The sequence below is a fragment of the Microtus ochrogaster genome, chromosome 21 (genome assembly GCF_000317375.1).
Source record: "Microtus ochrogaster isolate Prairie Vole_2 chromosome 21, MicOch1.0, whole genome shotgun sequence".
Lineage (NCBI taxonomy): Eukaryota > Metazoa > Chordata > Mammalia > Rodentia > Cricetidae > Microtus > Microtus ochrogaster.
In genome coordinates, this window is record NC_022022.1 from 173,864 (window position 1) to 190,803 (window position 16,940).

General features: G+C 52.9%; 1 protein-coding gene across 3 annotated transcripts in view; it reads left to right on the forward strand.

Annotated features, from left to right (window-relative positions):
- Positions 1 to 16,940, forward strand: part of Lmna (lamin A/C) — a 48,232-nt gene that overhangs the window by 26,561 nt on the left and 4,731 nt on the right. For all 3 annotated transcript variants that reach the window (XM_026784066.1, XM_026784067.1, XM_005356861.2), the window contains 5 exons: positions 1,589 to 2,387; positions 14,602 to 14,758; positions 15,885 to 16,010; positions 16,108 to 16,278; positions 16,431 to 16,556. In XM_026784066.1, the coding sequence (XP_026639867.1) occupies positions 2,032 to 2,387; positions 14,602 to 14,758; positions 15,885 to 16,010; positions 16,108 to 16,278; positions 16,431 to 16,556 (936 nt within the window). In that variant the 5' untranslated portion in view covers positions 1,589 to 2,031. The remainder of the gene's footprint in view (positions 1 to 1,588; positions 2,388 to 14,601; positions 14,759 to 15,884; positions 16,011 to 16,107; positions 16,279 to 16,430; positions 16,557 to 16,940) is intronic.

Here is a 16,940-nt window from a genome sequence, read left to right on the forward strand (position 1 = left end):
CCCCCCCCCCGCCCATGGGGACTGGTAGGATAAGAAGGGTTAAGTGTGGTTTTGTTAGGGAAGCCAGGCCAGGGAGGGGAAAGGAAGGAACGGGAACAACACAAGCCCCAGCTCTCAAGTCTCACTGGCTTGCCCACTTGCCTCTGCTTCTAGTTTAGAAACTAGGAGCAGGATAGGCAGAAGAAACTTTTTTGCTGTTGTTTATGTCTGTGAAGTTGAGTGTTAGTGCCACATCCTGAGGGAGAGGACTGCAGGGAAAGGAAGGCGTGTTCTAGGTCCCCTCACCTAGGAGCATCCTGTATCCTCACCACACTGCCCAGAGACCCTCAGAGGAGTAAGAACTCTCCCAGAGCCTGGTGGTGGGGGTGCACGCCTTTAACCACTGAGGAGGCAGAAGCAGGCGAATATCTGCATTTGAGGCCAGCCTGGTCAACAGTGTGAGTTCCAGGACATCCAGGAATACACAGAGAAACCCTGTCTCAAAAAACAAGAACCCAATAAGTAAAAAGAAAGAAAGAGAGAGAGAGAGAGAGAGAGAGAGAGAGAGAGAGAAAGAAAGAAAGAAAGAAAGAAAGAAAGAAAGAAAGAAAGAAAACTCTCTCAGAGTTCTAACTTAAGCTCATGGCCCAGAACCTACCCAGCCCTGATATTTTGGAAATCCAAGAACTGGCAGCCTAATCAATGTCCCAGTGCCTCCTCACAGAATAGACAGGGAGACACTGCAGAAGATGATGACAGGGCTGGTGTAACCAGGGTTACAGGAGAGCTCTAGGCTGCTGATCCGGGGAGTCTTTGGAGGTTGAAGAACCTGGGACCAGGGTTACTATTCTGGGAGGCAGTCTGGGCTCTCCTGTAACTGGTCAGTGAGGGCTTGTGCGGCTGAGGAGGGGTAAGCAGGATGGAGAGCCTGTGATAGCTGTCCCTACTCCCCACCCTGGTCCTCTTTGCAGGCCCTTCCTCCAGTCACAAAAGGAGCCTGGTGTCCTGGCCAGTGCCATGAATACGTGCGCAGCTCCGGTATCTGTTTTAAATTAGCCACTAAAATAAGTACAGTCCTGGAATTGGTTGGGCGGGGTAAGCTGTAGAAAGGGGCTGAAGTGGAGGGATTTCAGCAGACTTTTTCCAACTGTCTGGGTTCAAAGGAAAGGGGCAGGAGATGGGAGGGACCAGCTCCTGACTTCTATTCTTGGCCTTCTCTGGGGAAGGCTTATTGCTTCGGTCTAAAACCCAATGCTTGGTTTCAAAGTCAGAAATATAGGGAAGTTGAGGACATAAAGTAGTTCCTCAGCCACCTAAAAATCCAGACGTTCCTTCGCCATCCCACTCCTGACATGCTGAAATGCAGCCCTGAATGGTCCGTCCCAGTGCGTGGGGGAGAGGTGACTCACTGTTACTACTGGAGGGGTGAGCGGTGGTGGAAGAGGGCTGAGTGACTCACTGATGGGCACCAGCCTCAGCCCTACCCCCTAATTTCCTGACTACATGGCAATGCCTGGCTCTCTCCCTCACTTTGCACCCACTTCCCCCGTCCCTCACCACTACCTTTTGCCCACCCACTCTCATTCCTTGGCTCTGCTCTTTACCCCAGAAAGCCAAAGGCAAGCTTGGAGCTGAAAGAGTTGAGCAGGCAGGAACCTATATTGTGAAGCCCCAGGCCAGAAAGCGGTGTTCTGGAGAGGGTGAGGCTTGGCGGTCCTGGCCCCTCCTCACCATACCTGCCCCCGCCCCTTTGGGTCTGGGACGGCTCCTTTAAGAACAGCGGATCCACCCCCTGTAAAGGAGGGCCTATTAGAGCCTGTGCCCGGCTGTCAGTGACTCAGTGTTCGCGGGAACGCAGCCTCAGCTTTGACACCAGCCAACCCAGATCCCGAGGTGCGCCAGCGCCCAGCCCAGATCTCCACGCCTGCCAGGAGCGAGCTAAGAGCCAGTCGCCGGCTCGCTGTGCCCCTGAGCAGCCTCTGTCCTTCTGTCCAAGTCCCGCGCCCTTCTCGGGACCCCTGCCCAGCGGGCAGCATTGCCACCCTGCCGGCCATGGAGACCCCGTCCCAGCGGCGCGCCACCCGCAGTGGGGCGCAGTCCAGTTCTACTCCGCTGTCGCCCACTCGGATCACCCGACTGCAGGAGAAGGAGGACCTTCAGGAGCTCAACGACCGTTTGGCGGTGTACATTGATCGCGTGCGTTCCCTGGAGACTGAGAATGCAGGGTTGCGCCTTCGCATCACCGAGTCCGAAGAGGTGGTCAGCCGTGAGGTGTCTGGCATCAAGGCGGCCTACGAGGCCGAGCTGGGGGATGCCCGCAAGACCCTCGACTCTGTGGCCAAGGAGCGCGCCCGCCTGCAGTTGGAGCTGAGCAAAGTGCGTGAGGAGTTCAAGGAGCTGAAGGCTCGGTGAGTGAGGCCAGGCCGGCACCGAGAGGCAGCAGTCACCAGTAACTGGCCACCTAGTCCCCTCCCTCCCCGGAACTGCCTCCCGCGGGTGACTGGCAGTGCCAAGGGGAATAGTCGAGACAGGACACAGAAGGGAGGGGTCTCTGTGAGAGGGTGGGGGATATAAAGAGTAGTGGGGACCTTAGGATCAAGTGTGGTTGACGGCAGGGCCTCATTCTGTCAAGGTGGAATTTTATGGCCATTTGGAGCTTGGGGGATGGGCTTGAGCAAGGCAGAACTGGCTCCACCGGGTCTTGGAACTCTGAACACCTGGGACACATCAGAATGGGTGAAAGGGTTTTAGTAGAACTTTCTTGGGAGTCTTGGCACTATACCATTTTGCCCAACGTGGTTCTGAACACATGGTGTCTGGTGAAACAGCTCCCATTCTGACATTTGTCCAGTGGTACTATAGAGGGTTCACCAAGGCAGCCTTTCCCCCATGGCTGTGTTAGCATGGCCTCCTGCTTCTTTCTAGGAGTTGGGAATGTCTGGGGCTTTTCCTAGACTCTCAGGCCCACCAGAAAGAAGCACACCAGTAGATTTGCTCCCCCGCAGATCCCACAGCCCTTGGCCTGCCTGGCCCAGGAATGCAAGGGAGGGAGTGGGGGGAGGCTGGGCACAGAGGCTAATGGCTCAGGAAATACTGTTCTGCCTGGGTCTCGGGGCACCCCACTTCAGGGCCTCTCTACTTGGAGACTTCAAGGTTTGGAAGCTCTGACCTTTTCTCCCTCAGCTGGTGAGCCACTTTCAGTTTCCTAGCCAAGCCAGACTTCTCTCCGGCCCATCCTCTCGGCTGCTGATGTCTTGATCTTGCCTTATTAAACTGCTGGAATACAATAACATTTTTGAAATCCAGCCGTTAGAGAGCTTCAGGCCACTCCCGCCTCACCCATCCCTGCTCCACCCTACCCCACCCTTCTTGACTCCACCTTCTTTCTAAGAAGGCCCTCCAAAGCCTGGGAAGTCTAGGCCGCATTCTTCCTCCTTGACTCCCGTTTGCTTCTGTGCTTGGGTCCTTTTCTCTAGCTGTAGACCCAAGCCACAGCTTTGAAAATGCCTACCTACCTACAGGCGGTAGCTGTAACCTCTCCTCTTTCCTCTTTTTGCATTATCTTCTGCCAAAACTCTGTGTGTCTCTGGTTGGTCATTACTAGATCCCAGGTGGTAAGAATGGCCGACCCATCGCTTCCTCAAGTGCAAACAGAAGTTATGGGTCCAGTCTTTTTCCATGAGGTGAGAGATGTATGAGGCAAGGTTAGAAGAGTCCCAGTGTGTTAACTAGTTAGCTGTCATCTAAACTCATTCAATCAGCCACCAATGCTCTTCAGTGGAGAAACTGTGGAGTGGATCTGGGGACAGCGCTGATCAGAAACAGGGCGGGTGGATGGTGTCTATTGCTTCTTGTTCATCTAGTCTTCTGCCTCCATGCAGCTGTCCAGGCCTGGGACACTAGGTGGTGTGCGCACTTGTGGGGTAGGGGCCGGGTGATGTGTGGACTTGTTATATTTAGCCACCTGCCTCTGTTCTCTCCTGATCCTAACTGAGGAGGGAGGTGGGGCTTCCGGGAAGGCGGGTGGGCATACACACCTGGGCCAGGCTGGTGGGACTGGGTGGATAAAGGGAGCTAAGATGGGGTGTCTGCCCTTCTGTCTGTAGAAGGAAGGCAAATGGCTGCTGCTCCTTGGTGTGGCTGTTGAGCTCAGGCTGAGGTAGAAAAATGGCCTGAAAGAAGTTTGGGGAGGAAGAAAGGAACTGACCAAGCCTTTGCACCAAGGCTGGGAAAGGTGACTGGTTTAATGTTTAATTGGAGCTCAGAGTTCAGGGTCAGGCTTGGAGTTAGATACAGCCTGTCTGTGAGACCCTGTGACAGTCTTTGATACAACCCAGCTCAGGTCTCTCAACCACACCCACAGGCCCATTCTTTTACAGCTGGATTAAAAGTTTCAAGGGGAGGGAAAGAAAGAAGGGTCCCTCTTTCTTCTTCTCAAGGGGTTTAGGCACTTAAGCTGGGAGAAGGGGACAGTTGGAAGCATGGGGAAGGCTCACCAGTTCCAGGGGTGAGTAGGCCTTACTCCAGGCAGGACAGCTGCAGCCTCTTCCACCCTAGTGACTTTATAAGAGGCAGCAGGAGATGGGGTGTAGACCACAGATGTCTTAAAAGGGAAGGATAGGGGCCTGAATGTCTGCATCTTCTGCCTTCTTCCGAAGCATCCAGGGGTTTCTTCCCTGCCTCCCTCTTTAGTTTTATTTAAGTGTATGTGCGAGTGTGCACAGGTGTGCACACGTGTGAGTGTGCACATGTGTGAGTGTGATATGTGCGAGTGTGCACACGTGCGAGTGTGCATATGTGCCTCAGTGTGCATATGTGTGAGTGTGCATATGTGCCTCAGTGTGCATGGCAGAGCACAACTTGGGAAATTTGGTTCTCTCTCTCTCTTTTTTTTTTTTTTTTTTTTTTGGTTTTTCAAGACAAGGTTTCTCTGTGGCTTTGGAGCCTGTCCTGGAACTAGCTCTGTAGACCAGGCTGGTCTCGAACTCACAGAGATCCGCCTGCCTCTGCCTCCCGAGTGCTGGGATTAAAGGCGTGCGCCGCCATCGCCCGGCTCTCTCTTTTTTCTTAATGTGGAGCTTGGGGATTGAACTCCGTGTCTTCAGGCTCCACGCCGGGCACTCTTACCCATTAAGCCATCTTGATAGTCCCCTGCCTCCTTTCCTGGGAGCCTCGGGAGGCAGAGAAGGGGAGAACCGAGTTTAGGTTAGGTTAGCTGAACTTACAAGGTTAGTCAGGGCTAACTCACAGCATAACAAGAGTAAAGCCAAACAAGAAGAGGATGCTGGCTGTCCTGTAGTTCCTCCCTACTCACTGCTTGCTTGCTGAGTGCTCAATCTTCTTTTCTTTCTTCTTTGTGAGGGATGACACCAATGGAAGTCAAGGACAACTTGCAGGATCTGGTTCTGTTTCTGTGACACAAGCGCTTGTGGAACTCGGGCGGTTAGGCGTGGTGGCAAACACTTTCACTCCCTGACTCATCTTGCCAAGCCCCAATAAACTAGTCGTTTATTTTTCTTCTGCTCTTTAAAATGCTTAGATGTACGAGTATTTTGCCTGTGTTTATGCTCCACTTGTATGCCTGATGCCTGGGAAGGTCAGAAGAGGCTCAGATTCTCTGAAACTGGCTGTGAGCCACCATGTGGGTGCTGGGAACTGAACTGAGTCCTCTGTAAGAACAAGTGCTCTTAACCACTGAGCCAGCTCTACACACACACACACACCACACACGCATGCACGCATACACACATGCACGCACACACGCACGCACACACGCACGCACACATACCACCCCCACTCTTTTGTTTGTTTATTTTTTGAGACAGGGTCTCATTTTGTAGTGCTGGCTGGCTCGGAACCAGATATGTAGACCAGGCTGGCTTCAAACAACAAAAATCTACCTGACTCTGCCTCGAGTGGTGGGGTTAAGTACATGCGTCGCCATGCCTGGCCGTCCCTCAAACTCTGAAGACTATATGATTGGTTCTAGAAAGACAGTTTGTCAGTTAAGAACACTTAGAAGACCTGCGCTCAGTTCCCAAAGGCAACTCACAACTACCTGTGACGACAGGGGATCTGATACTTTCTTCTGGTTTCCACAGCTCTGTGGGCAACCACACAATACATCGTAATCGCTACATACACACATTTTGAAATTTTTTATTAAAAAAAAAAGACTGGGGCTGGAGAGATGGCTCAGAGGTTAAGAGCACTGCCTGCTCTTCCAAAGGTTCTGAGTTCAATTCCCAGCAACCACATGGTGACTCACAACCATCTGTAATGAGTTCTGGTGCCCTCTTCTGGCCTGCAGACATACACGCAGACAGAATATTGTATACATAATAAATAAATAAAGTATTAAAAAAATAAAAATTAAAAAAAACTGGTAGAATCTGGAACAGGCACTGAGCATATGAAATTAGAATGGCTAAAGGGTTGGGTGTGGCTCTGTGACACGGTGCCTACCTAGCACACCCCGGCTGTGTTCCATCCCTGTCACACATGCATGCGCACACACACACTGTATATTGGGTTGTAGCTAAAGCTCAGTAAAGCATTTGTCTAACATGCTTGGAGCCCTATGTTCAGTCTCTAGTACTAGTCAGGTGTGGTAGCACAGCTTGTAATCCCCTCCCGACTGAGGCATGAGTGCGGTGAACCAAGGCTAGTCTGGGCTATATAGAGGCCCAGAGTGTGACCAGAGTGTGCCTTCCCTGAGGAATTGCTGGACTGGGTCTGGGTCAGACTGTGGGGGCTGTGGTCATATGAACAACGGCAGAGGCTAGTCTCATACCCCGAGGGGTGAAAGGTCAGGATGTGAGTGTCTGACTTCCGGTGGATACTCTTTTACACCTTCTCTAGCATGAAAGACAGCTCACTTCTGCTGCCTACAGGTCCTGTTCTGAGACCCATGACACATTTGCCACAGTCTGTACCTGGAAAGACCCAGAACTTGCTAGGCTAACCATTATGAAACAGTTCAACTCTGGGAGCATGGTGAATATGCCTTCAGTCTTGAGACTTGGAGTAGGACTTGGCTGCCCAGATTGGAAGGAGGCTGTGCCCTCTGGCAGAACTGTCACACTGATAGAGACAGGTGTCTTTGAGAGTACCTGGGCCCTAGGGGACCCCAGCACATTCTGATTACAAGGAAAGATGTGCAACTAAACTTGGGGGCTGGAAAGTGCTTCAGGAGCCCAAGGGAAACAGAAAAGCCATTCCTCACTAGGGCCATTGCCTTCCCCTGGCCTCAAGCGGTCAACGACATTCCTGCGAGCAACTCAGTAGCTCGTTGTCAAGGCTGAAGCCAGGGGCAGCTGGGACGACAGCTGGGAGGAGCCGCCTTCACCTACAGTTGTGTCCTCCGCTCCCACACCCTCCTCCCAGCGTGCCCAGCTCTAACACCTGTCACAGCTTGACAGGAGGCTATCTGGAGACCCAGACACTAGGCGGAGTCTCTTCTGTGCTCTCTTCCTTGGCCCCAGGAACGAACTAAAGGCAAGGCCACCAAGCTTTAGCACATACACAGAGATGCTGGAAAAGTGCAGGATCTGCTATCTCTTAGTGAGGTGCTCCACCAACAAGACCAGGTCTCAGTTAAAACAGCTGCTGCCCTCAGTGTCTGTAATTCTAGGTTCACCTTTGTCTCTAAATTGCTGTGTAACCTTGAATTGATCAACTTCCCTCCCTGTAGTCCCTAATAATGAAAGAAAGGGAGTTAGGACAGCTCTCCAGACAGACCTTGGGTTTCAAAGTAGTTCAATGACCCATAAAGTGAGGAAAAGTCCTCTAAATACCACCTGAGAAGTAATGAAACCAAGCACAATCAATTGGAGGCTAGTTAAGAGCCAGTGCAGTTGTTGATAGAACTATTTCCCACAGCGGTGGGATTAAAATCACAGGTCTTCCTGTCTCTCAGAGTTTGTTAGAAATGGTTAATTATTGTGACATTACTGACTTGGCATAGGTTCTGCCTTAACTGCCGTTGGGAAAAGAAAGTTCATTTTAGTGTGTCTACCTTCAGGGCAATAGAAAGGGCCCTATCATTTAGCAGGAGAGTCTGCCCCTGGCATTGACTGACCAGTTTGGGGGACTGGAAGGGAGGCTCCTAGGAAAGACAGGAGTGACTTCTTCAACTGGCAGGGTCAGATATCACATGCCAGCAGCCAGTGCATGGTGCACAGCGACCTTACCTGCTCACCTGCCACTCACATCGGTGTCTCCAGCCTGAAGTTGGTCTCGGCCCTTAGAGATCCCTTAAGAAAGGGCACAGTATTTGGGCGGGGTCTCCCTACCTTACTGTCTAGTTATAGGAGAGGGAGCCAGAATCCTGTCTGCTGAAGCCGGGAATAATTCTGGCTAGGATCCTGGGACCAGATGGGGGAGCTGAGTCATGATGGAGTACAGGGTTCAGAGGGAAGGGAGCCCCAGAGCTTGTTGGGTCTGTAAAGAAACTGCTGAAGTGGGCTTTCCTTGAGGATCACATCAAACACAGCAGGAAGTCGTGGGGACACATAGACTCTCTTTAGGGGCAGCCCAGGGAGTTAGAAGCCTGATAGGCCTTTTGGTTGTGCAGCATGGTGAGAAGGCTTCTGGAAACGGAAGCGGCTGCCACCTCAGCATCTTCCCAGGTTATTGCTGAAATGCAACGATATATAAAGTCCAAAGCTTCTACTTCCTTTCCTGACTTGGGTGTGGCTGACTCTCTACCTGGGACAGTCAGGGTTAATAAGTGTGACCAGACTGAGGGCTGCTAAGTTCCAAGAAGTCGCTGCTGAGTAATACTTCATGAGGAGTCCCTCAGGTCCCCTCGGGGCATCCTGTTTTCTTAGGCCACCCTCCTTGCCTTTCTGTTCTCCTCCTCTTGTCTGTCCCCACCCTGACATTTTGTGACAATACAAGCTTGACTTTTGGAATGACAGGCTGGAAAGATGTGAAGTTCGGCGGGGGACTGAACGGAAGGGCGTAGTTTGTGGAGGAGCTGGTTGCTGCTGGGTGTCTAGGACCCCTTTGCTCTGGCCTCTGGCTCCAGCTTCTCTTCTGTACAATGCCACGTTGATACACATAGCAGCTGTGACTCAGGCCTGGCCCCTTGCCAGGCGCATTGCCTCTGCTGGAGAAGTGTCTGAACATGTCAACAGGCCTCCTGGCCTGCTCTGGGCACCAGAATGCTACCAGAATCTCCTTCCTCCTGGAATTAAGACTTGCTTTGTCTTTGGTGAGAGCAACTGAGATCCTGGCTACTCTGGAAGTGGATCTGAGCCACCTGGGATCCCAGGCCTGTTTAGCAGTCCAAGAGAGGCATGAGGAAGCTGGACTTTGCCAACTGTGGGCACATGTGCCTGTGTGGGGAGGTGTGGGACTGTCTGTCCTAGCGCACTCTGCAGACCAGGCTGATCCGCCTGCCTCTGCCTCCTGACTGCTGGGATTAGAGGGGGCAAGGGTGGTAGATTCATTAGGCCTTGGTCGTTTTCCTTGGGATCTCCCAGGACAGAGATTCAGAGATTGCACCTTCTGAACTGCCTGCATCTCTGTTGCTCCTCAGACCACTCTAATATCTCCTTTCCTTTCTCCCCCTTTCCTTCCAGTAATCCTCTTGCCTCACCCCCTAAACCCTCTCTTCCCTTCTCCTTTTGTGTTGGGAATTGAACCCAGGAAATACGCGCTCCCCCCGCCCCCCCTTCTTTGCTTGCCCCTGGTGGGTAGGTTTTTAGTGTCTGGACCTGGCCCTCTCTCAGCTTTCCAGTCTTACGTCTGTGAAAGTGCAGAAATAAGGCCAAAGGTCAGTCTAAAAGCCCCGAGCACCTGAGCTCTACATCATCAGGAGACGCAGAAAAGTCAAAGGTCCCGCAGATAAAACCTGGGCTGAGGCGGAAGGAGCTCAGTGGGCGTGGGGAATGGGTGGGGAGCTGTGGAGGGTTAGCTACTGAACCCTCTCTTTATTTATGCAGCGCAAGCATCATTCATGATTAAGATAAAGGACACTGCGTCGTTAATGGAAAAAAAAAATAGGGCCTGGGAATGTAACTTAAGGGGTTTGTGTTTGATCCCCAACACCCCATAAACCACATGTCGTCCCAGCACTTGGACGGCGGAGGCAGGAGGATCAGGAGTTTAAGGTCATCCTTGACTACTTTGCCAATTCAAGGCAGTTTAGGAACTTGAGACCCTGTTATGAATAAAAATAAATAGTAAATAAACGAGTGAGGGTCCAGGTCGCGCAGGGGCTTGGGCAGGGTAGGCCGGAAGTTATCAAGGTAGGGGTTGTCCCCAGGAGAATCTGGGAGCAGCGCTTCAGGACCCTGCCCAGCCACAGGGGTCACCGGATCTTTCCGGAACTCCAGGGGCGCGAGGCCTCGCTCGCTCTTTCTGGTCCAGCTATGGGGAACACCGAGGGCCGGTGAGGCTGGCTGCGGGCGGGCGGGGCGTGGGCCTGTCCGTCGTCCCCTCCTGCGCCTTATTTTTAGCCCAGTGTAGAGTCTGAGCGGCTGGTCCCTCCCCCAGGACCGAGGAGGAAATGCAGGCCACTCCCTCTGGGTTTAGGCTGTTGCTCCGGGCAACCAGGCCAAACAGGCCGCGCGGCTTCCATATCTGGCGTCTGAGGTGACCGAGGAGGATGACTCAGTGGGCGGGTCAGAGCCTGGCCCTGTGCCCATCCAGCCCCTCTGCCACTGCTGTCTTTCTTCCCTAAAGCAGCCCGGGACCCCAGCCTTGTCCCGCCACCACCGAAGGCTTCTCACTTACCTTATTCTTATCCCCTCCCCCATGCCCCTTCTTTGAGCCAGGATTGCCCATTGGGATGAGTTAAACCGGATACCCAGCCCTTCTTGCCCCTGACCCCCAGAGGCAGCGGGGATGCAGCCACTCCTTTGTTCACGCAGGACACTCTCATGACACCAGGCCTGGAACAGGACGCAGGCAGGCAGGTCTCCCTGCCCCTGAGAGCCCTGGACGACTTACCCCCCTGCCCTGGTTATTGTGAGTCTGAGCATGAGTCACCCAAGGAGCCCCGGTTTCTATCCCTTTCCAGCTCCCCTGGTCGCCCCACCCAGTCCTCCATACCAACCCAGCACAAATCCAGCTTTCCCACTACCACGCCCAGTGGGCTGGAGCTGGGCCACACCTCTATGGCAGCGCCCGGCTTCAGAGGCCTAGTCCCGTCCAGTGTCCTCAAGGCCTGTCCAGGCTGAGGCCCTCCTCTCCTAGGAAGGGAATAGTGTTTGGTAGAGAATAGCTGTGTAACTCGAAACTTTTCTCTCTCTCTCTTGTTTATCTATTTTTAAATAATATCAAACAATTCTGTTATAGTGTTATTTAAACATGTAAATTGTGTTGCTGTCCATAAAGTATGGTTTTCTTCCTTCCTTCCTTCCTTCCTTCCTTCCTTCCTTCCTTCCTTCCTTCCTTTCCTTCTTTTTCTTTTTTGGTTTTTGGTTTGTGGCCCAGAACTCAAATACACGTGTTAGAATAGTATCTCACTATGTAATGCTGGCTGGCCCAGAACCCTCTAGGTGTACCAGGATGGCCTGGAACTCACCGAGATCCTGGCCTCTGCTCCCAAGCACTGAGAGTTGAAGTTAGTATCCACCATGATGCCAGACTTAAGAAAGGCTTTTAAAAGAGAGAGAGAGAGAGAGAGAGAGAGAGAGAGAGACAGACAGACAGACAGCCAGGTAAGCTGGGCCCTGATGGCGCACCAATGGCACCCAGCCTTTGGAGGCAGACAGATCTCTGAGTTTGAGGCCAGCCTGGTCTATAGAGTGAGCTCCAGGACAGCCAGGGCTACACAGAGAAACCAAAAGGATTAGAGAAGAGGGAGACGAGGGTGGGTTCTGGTCCCGTCCCCCACACATTTCTTAGGGTGTGCTTGTGGCTTTCTGTCTACTAAGCTCCTAAGGTCTGAGTCATGAGCTTGTGGGTGACAGTGGCTGACTCCTTCCCCTAGATGAGGCTCCCCATGCCTGATGAAGAAAACCACAAAAGCTCTTTCCTGATTCCATCTGCTTGAGGTTTCCCTCGGCTACAGGGTGTGTCTTCGTCTTTAATGGAGTCTCTTCAGTACTGGGCAGAGGAAGGGAAAACAGTCCTGGTTTCATTGAAGGCATGTGCTGAAATGGTACAGAGAGGAACTCAAACCCTGCTTTCCTCAGGGCCCTGGCTGGAGCTCTCGCTGCTGTGTCCCTTTCTGTAATCACATTGGTGATGGCGACTGTCCAGGGGCAGCGGAGTTAACGCTGTCATAGTTCCAGAGTGCCCGCCATACTGTCATATGCGACACAATATTTCTGTCGGTGGCGTCACATATGAGGAGGGTCCCAAAATTTTCTCTCATTTTATGTGAGCACACTGTGATGTTTCTCTAATGATGAAACTAACAACTCACAACACACTTCATTGTTAAGTTGATACATGACTATATTATCATAAACCCAACCCTGTGCATATCAGACCGCAACTCAGGACAGGAGAACGACAGGGCCGCTGCACCACAGCCAAGGACAAGGGGGACCCTGGGAATTCCCCCTCTAGGTGTCCAAGCAGGCTGAACTAGGACCTGTCCTGGAGCATGTTCCAAAGGCAGCCTCACTGTCATCAGGGACGGACTTGTTCAATGGGCTCTGCTTTCTTCTCTCTCCTGGCTTATTTCTTCATTCTTTTCTACACTGGTGGCTTAGGAAGGCAGTGAGGTAGAGGGTGAATCAGTGAGAACGGGGCCCTTGCCGCTGTTTGCTGTCCCCTCTGGGCCTCAGTGTCCTCCTCTCTGAAAGGACCCCTTCTGAATAGTCTCTGTAGCAGCAGCTGCCCCGCAGAGGCCTTCATGGTTAAGAGGCCCCTCTGGGACAGGGTGCCTTGGAGCTTGGATGCTTGGTTTGCAACTTGCTTCACCTGGGTTTTTTCTTCATTTTCTTTCCTCCCCTGCAGCTGCCTCAGCTTTGGAAAAGTTCTGAAGTCATGGAAAGTTGGGGCTGTGCTTCTAGCCAGAGCTGGCCGGATGGCAGCCAAAACCTGAGCTGGGTTTTGACTTTATTTTTAGCTTTTCATGCTAAGATGGAGGAGAAGTTGTCTCTGGTTCTGGAAAGGCCTCTGCAGGAGAAAGACACTATTGCATTAAATAAATTGTTTTGCCTTGTGAATGGAGCAACCACACCCTCTGGGACACTCTTCTTTGGCCTTCTGTTGCCTCCCAGATCAGCAGAGCCCAGGGGGAGGGTGTGGCTCCCCCTCTGTAGCTCTCCAGGTCTAGCCTTTTCTTTCCTGCTAGGCCTGTTATTGCTGAGGGATTTTCCATCAGGGCTGCTTTTCCTGGAGTGGGTTCCCCACGTTCTTTCCTTTTTAATCTGGGGAGGGGGGAGATGACAAATGAGTACTGGCCTAGTTGGGGTAGAGGCAGGAGGCTGGAGGAGCCTGGGGTATTGGTCCCTTTTTACCCGGTTTGAAACATGGTTTCTTGTTTGCTGCTGCATAAGGGGGGTAACGAAGCAGCAAGCTTCCAGGGATCTGCTCTTGGCCTCCCATCTCGCCGTGGAAATGCTGGGGTTCCATAATGCTGTGGTTCCGTACACACTTTATGTGGCTGAGGCTCCAAACAGTTCTTCATGCTTGCAGAGCAAGTGAGTTACCCAGAGCTGCCTCCTCAGCCCCTGGTGTGCCTTTTGCTGTGGCGGGCTCCAGCTGAGACCTGAGAAAGCGGCAGGTTGCTGCTAGCAACAGGTCCTTGCTAGAGAGTGGGCTTCTCTGCCACTCCTAGGGTCTACTGCTCCCCGCCCTCTTTGGTACTTGTGAAGGAATTATGTCTGGAAAGTTCTCAGCCTTTCCAGAGATTTTCAGGAAATTAGGGCCTCTCTGCTTCTCTCGCTCACTAGCAGAAAGAATCAGGAATGTGGGAGAGGCAGAGGTAGTCTCCCATGGTAGAGTCTTGCTAAAGCTACGGGTAAGGGGTGGCTTCAGACCTGGGTTCCAGAGAGCGACATCTGGAGTGAGAAGGTTTAGCCTCTGTCATGGCTCTGATGGAGGAGCAGGGGCCTTAAGATTAAGTCCTAGGAAGAGAATGGTTTCATGCTATGTCCTTGTCCCTGGTCTCCCTAGCCAGACTTGTTTTTCCCAAAGTCCCATAATGGGCAAAAGGGATTAGACCATTTTGAAACTCAAATTGAGAGGTATTGGGCTTTGGTGTGTGTGTGTGTGTGTGTGTGTGTGTGTGTGTGTGTGTGTGCTGCCAAGACACTCCCAGTCTGTTTGCACCAAGGGAGGGAAGCAAACTGAACGGGAGCCGGGTGGAGTCCAGGGGAGGAAAAGGTTAAGGCCCTGTGTGGGAAGGGGGTGGGAGACAAAGGTGCCCTGTCTATTTTAGAGGGAATGGGAGGAGAAGAGGGCCAGCATTTATATCATGCGATCTCACTTTGCCCTTGGCCCCAGGCACGTTCCTGGGCCCTGAGTCATGGGAAGAGTAGAGAAGCAAAAAGGGGCTTTTGGGAAATCTTGGGAGGTGAGAACCCAGCCCCAGAAGCTCGTGGATGCAAACAATCCTAGGATAAGGATGCCCTCTTCTGACAGTTGGGAGGACCACAGGGCGGTCCTGTCCTAGCCAAGCAGGGTCCTGAAACCAATGCTTCTCTTTTCTAGCAATACCAAGAAGGAGGGCGACTTGCTGGCTGCTCAGGCCCGGCTCAAGGACCTGGAGGCTCTTCTCAACTCCAAGGAAGCAGCACTGAGCACCGCTCTCAGCGAGAAGCGCACACTAGAGGGTGAACTCCATGACCTGCGGGGGCAGGTAGCCAAGGTAGGCCACTGTCTGGGGCCCTCCTGTGACCCCAGTGACCCAGCCTGATGGATGGATGTGGACTCTTCCTTAGCCTGCCCTTGGGAGGGGTCTGACCTGTCACCCAGTCCCAAGGCCATTCACCTGTCTAGCGTCACTTAGCTAGTCTAAACCTTTGCTCATCCTTCTTTGCCCTTCAGGGAACATAGCACAGTGAATTTAAACCATCCACAAACCAGTTCCATTTAGCTGCAGAGTGTGCTGTGCAGAGCCCTAGACCCCCCCCCCCCACGTCTCCTCTAGACAGCCTAAGCTCTTCAGAGGCCATAGCAGAGCACCCATGGCTCATTATCCCTAGGTGTGGGTCAGTACTGCTGTGTGTGCCAGGGCCCACCACTTCCTCTCTGGTCCTCTCGTCTCTCAGACTCCATGACAGGGACAGGACTGAGGAGCTAGTGGTGCAGTATCATGTTCTTGCCTGCTCGGAGTGGGCCAGGCCTGGAGCCCACGACAAGCTGGCACCCGGTCTCCCTTCCCTGTCTTCTCACCCCATCACACTCTGAAACACAGGAGAAGCCAGCAGGCCCCTCTCCTCCCTCCCCAGCTCTTCCAGGCCCGCTGACCAGCCTGCACATTCCAAGATGCATGGCTTAGCTGTGCTTCCTGCGGGGACTTTTTCCAGGGCAGATAAGGGTACTTCCTGGCCTGCCCCTGCCTGTTGGTCCTACCCCCCTCCTCCCCGGAACATGGGCTCTGTCCTCCTGCCCCTCTGCTTCCACGTTGCCCTCAACTGCTGTGTGGCACCAAGAAAGGGAGATCCCAGAGGGGAGCTTATTATTGATGTTAGTGAAGTTTTTGTTTATTCGCTTATTTTTTTTTTTTTTTATTTTGTGGGCCCCCGGATGCCACAACACACGTTGAGAGGAGCTGCGGGGAATCTGTTCTCTCTTTCTGCCACTTGGGCCCTAAGGATAGATCTTAGGCTGTCGGGCCTGAGGGCCAGCATCCTTATCTGCTGAGCCATCTCCCTGGGCCTCACCTGTGATTTCTTAGCGCCCTGGCTACCATGAGTAGTCCCGTTCTCCCTGGGGACAGCTATCACTTGGCTTCTTTGGTATGTCCATGACCTCAGCTTTTGTCACCTCAGCTTGAGGCAGCCCTAGGTGAGGCTAAGAAGCAACTTCAGGATGAGATGCTGCGGCGAGTGGATGCTGAGAACAGGCTGCAGACCCTGAAGGAGGAGCTGGACTTCCAGAAGAATATCTATAGTGAGGTGAGCGCCTGCAGCGTGGCTCCCAGGCTGATGGAGGGCTGCCCGTGGTTTCGGGGTCTCAGCTTCTGGTGTGCATTCCTGTCTTGAACTCTTTCAGGAGCTGCGTGAGACCAAGCGCCGGCATGAGACCCGTCTGGTGGAGATTGATAACGGGAAGCAGCGTGAGTTTGAGAGCCGGCTGGCAGACGCCTTGCAGGAGCTGCGGGCCCAGCATGAGGACCAGGTGGAACAGTATAAGAAGGAGCTAGAGAAGACATACTCGGCCAAGGTGCTGGCTTCACCCCATCCTCTCCTGGTGCTGCCCCAGCAGCCGATCCTACCCATGCTGGGTGTGCCTGGGGATGGGTAGACGGGACAGGACCTGAGGCTGCAGCGTGACACCATCCTCAGGTTTGTTCTAATACTGTGTGCTCCCTGCAGCTAGATAATGCCAGGCAGTCTGCTGAGAGAAACAGCAACCTAGTGGGGGCTGCCCATGAGGAGCTCCAGCAGTCTCGAATCCGCATTGACAGCCTCTCGGCCCAGCTCAGCCAGCTCCAGAAACAGGTGAACTGGTTTCTATTCTCTAGGATTAAGCTTTTCCACTAGGGCACTGGGCTGAGCAGATATTGCAAAAGCCCACTGGGAAGAGGGGAGTGGAGGGACCCCACACTCTGGAGTCTGATGCCTGCCTGGTGTTCCCGTAAGCTTACCTTGATCCTCGGGGCCTCCATTTTACCATCTGTGTATGAAAGGTTTTTCCTGTTTATTTTGTCCATGCTGGGGATTGAACCCGAGGCCTTGTGCATGGTAAACAGTTGTTTTTTTTTTGTTTTGTTTTTTGTTTTTTTTTCGAGACAGGGTTTCTCTGTGGCTTTGGAGCCTGTCCTGAAACTAGATCTGTAGACCAGGCTGGTCTCAAACTCACAGAGATCCGCCTGCCTCTGCCTC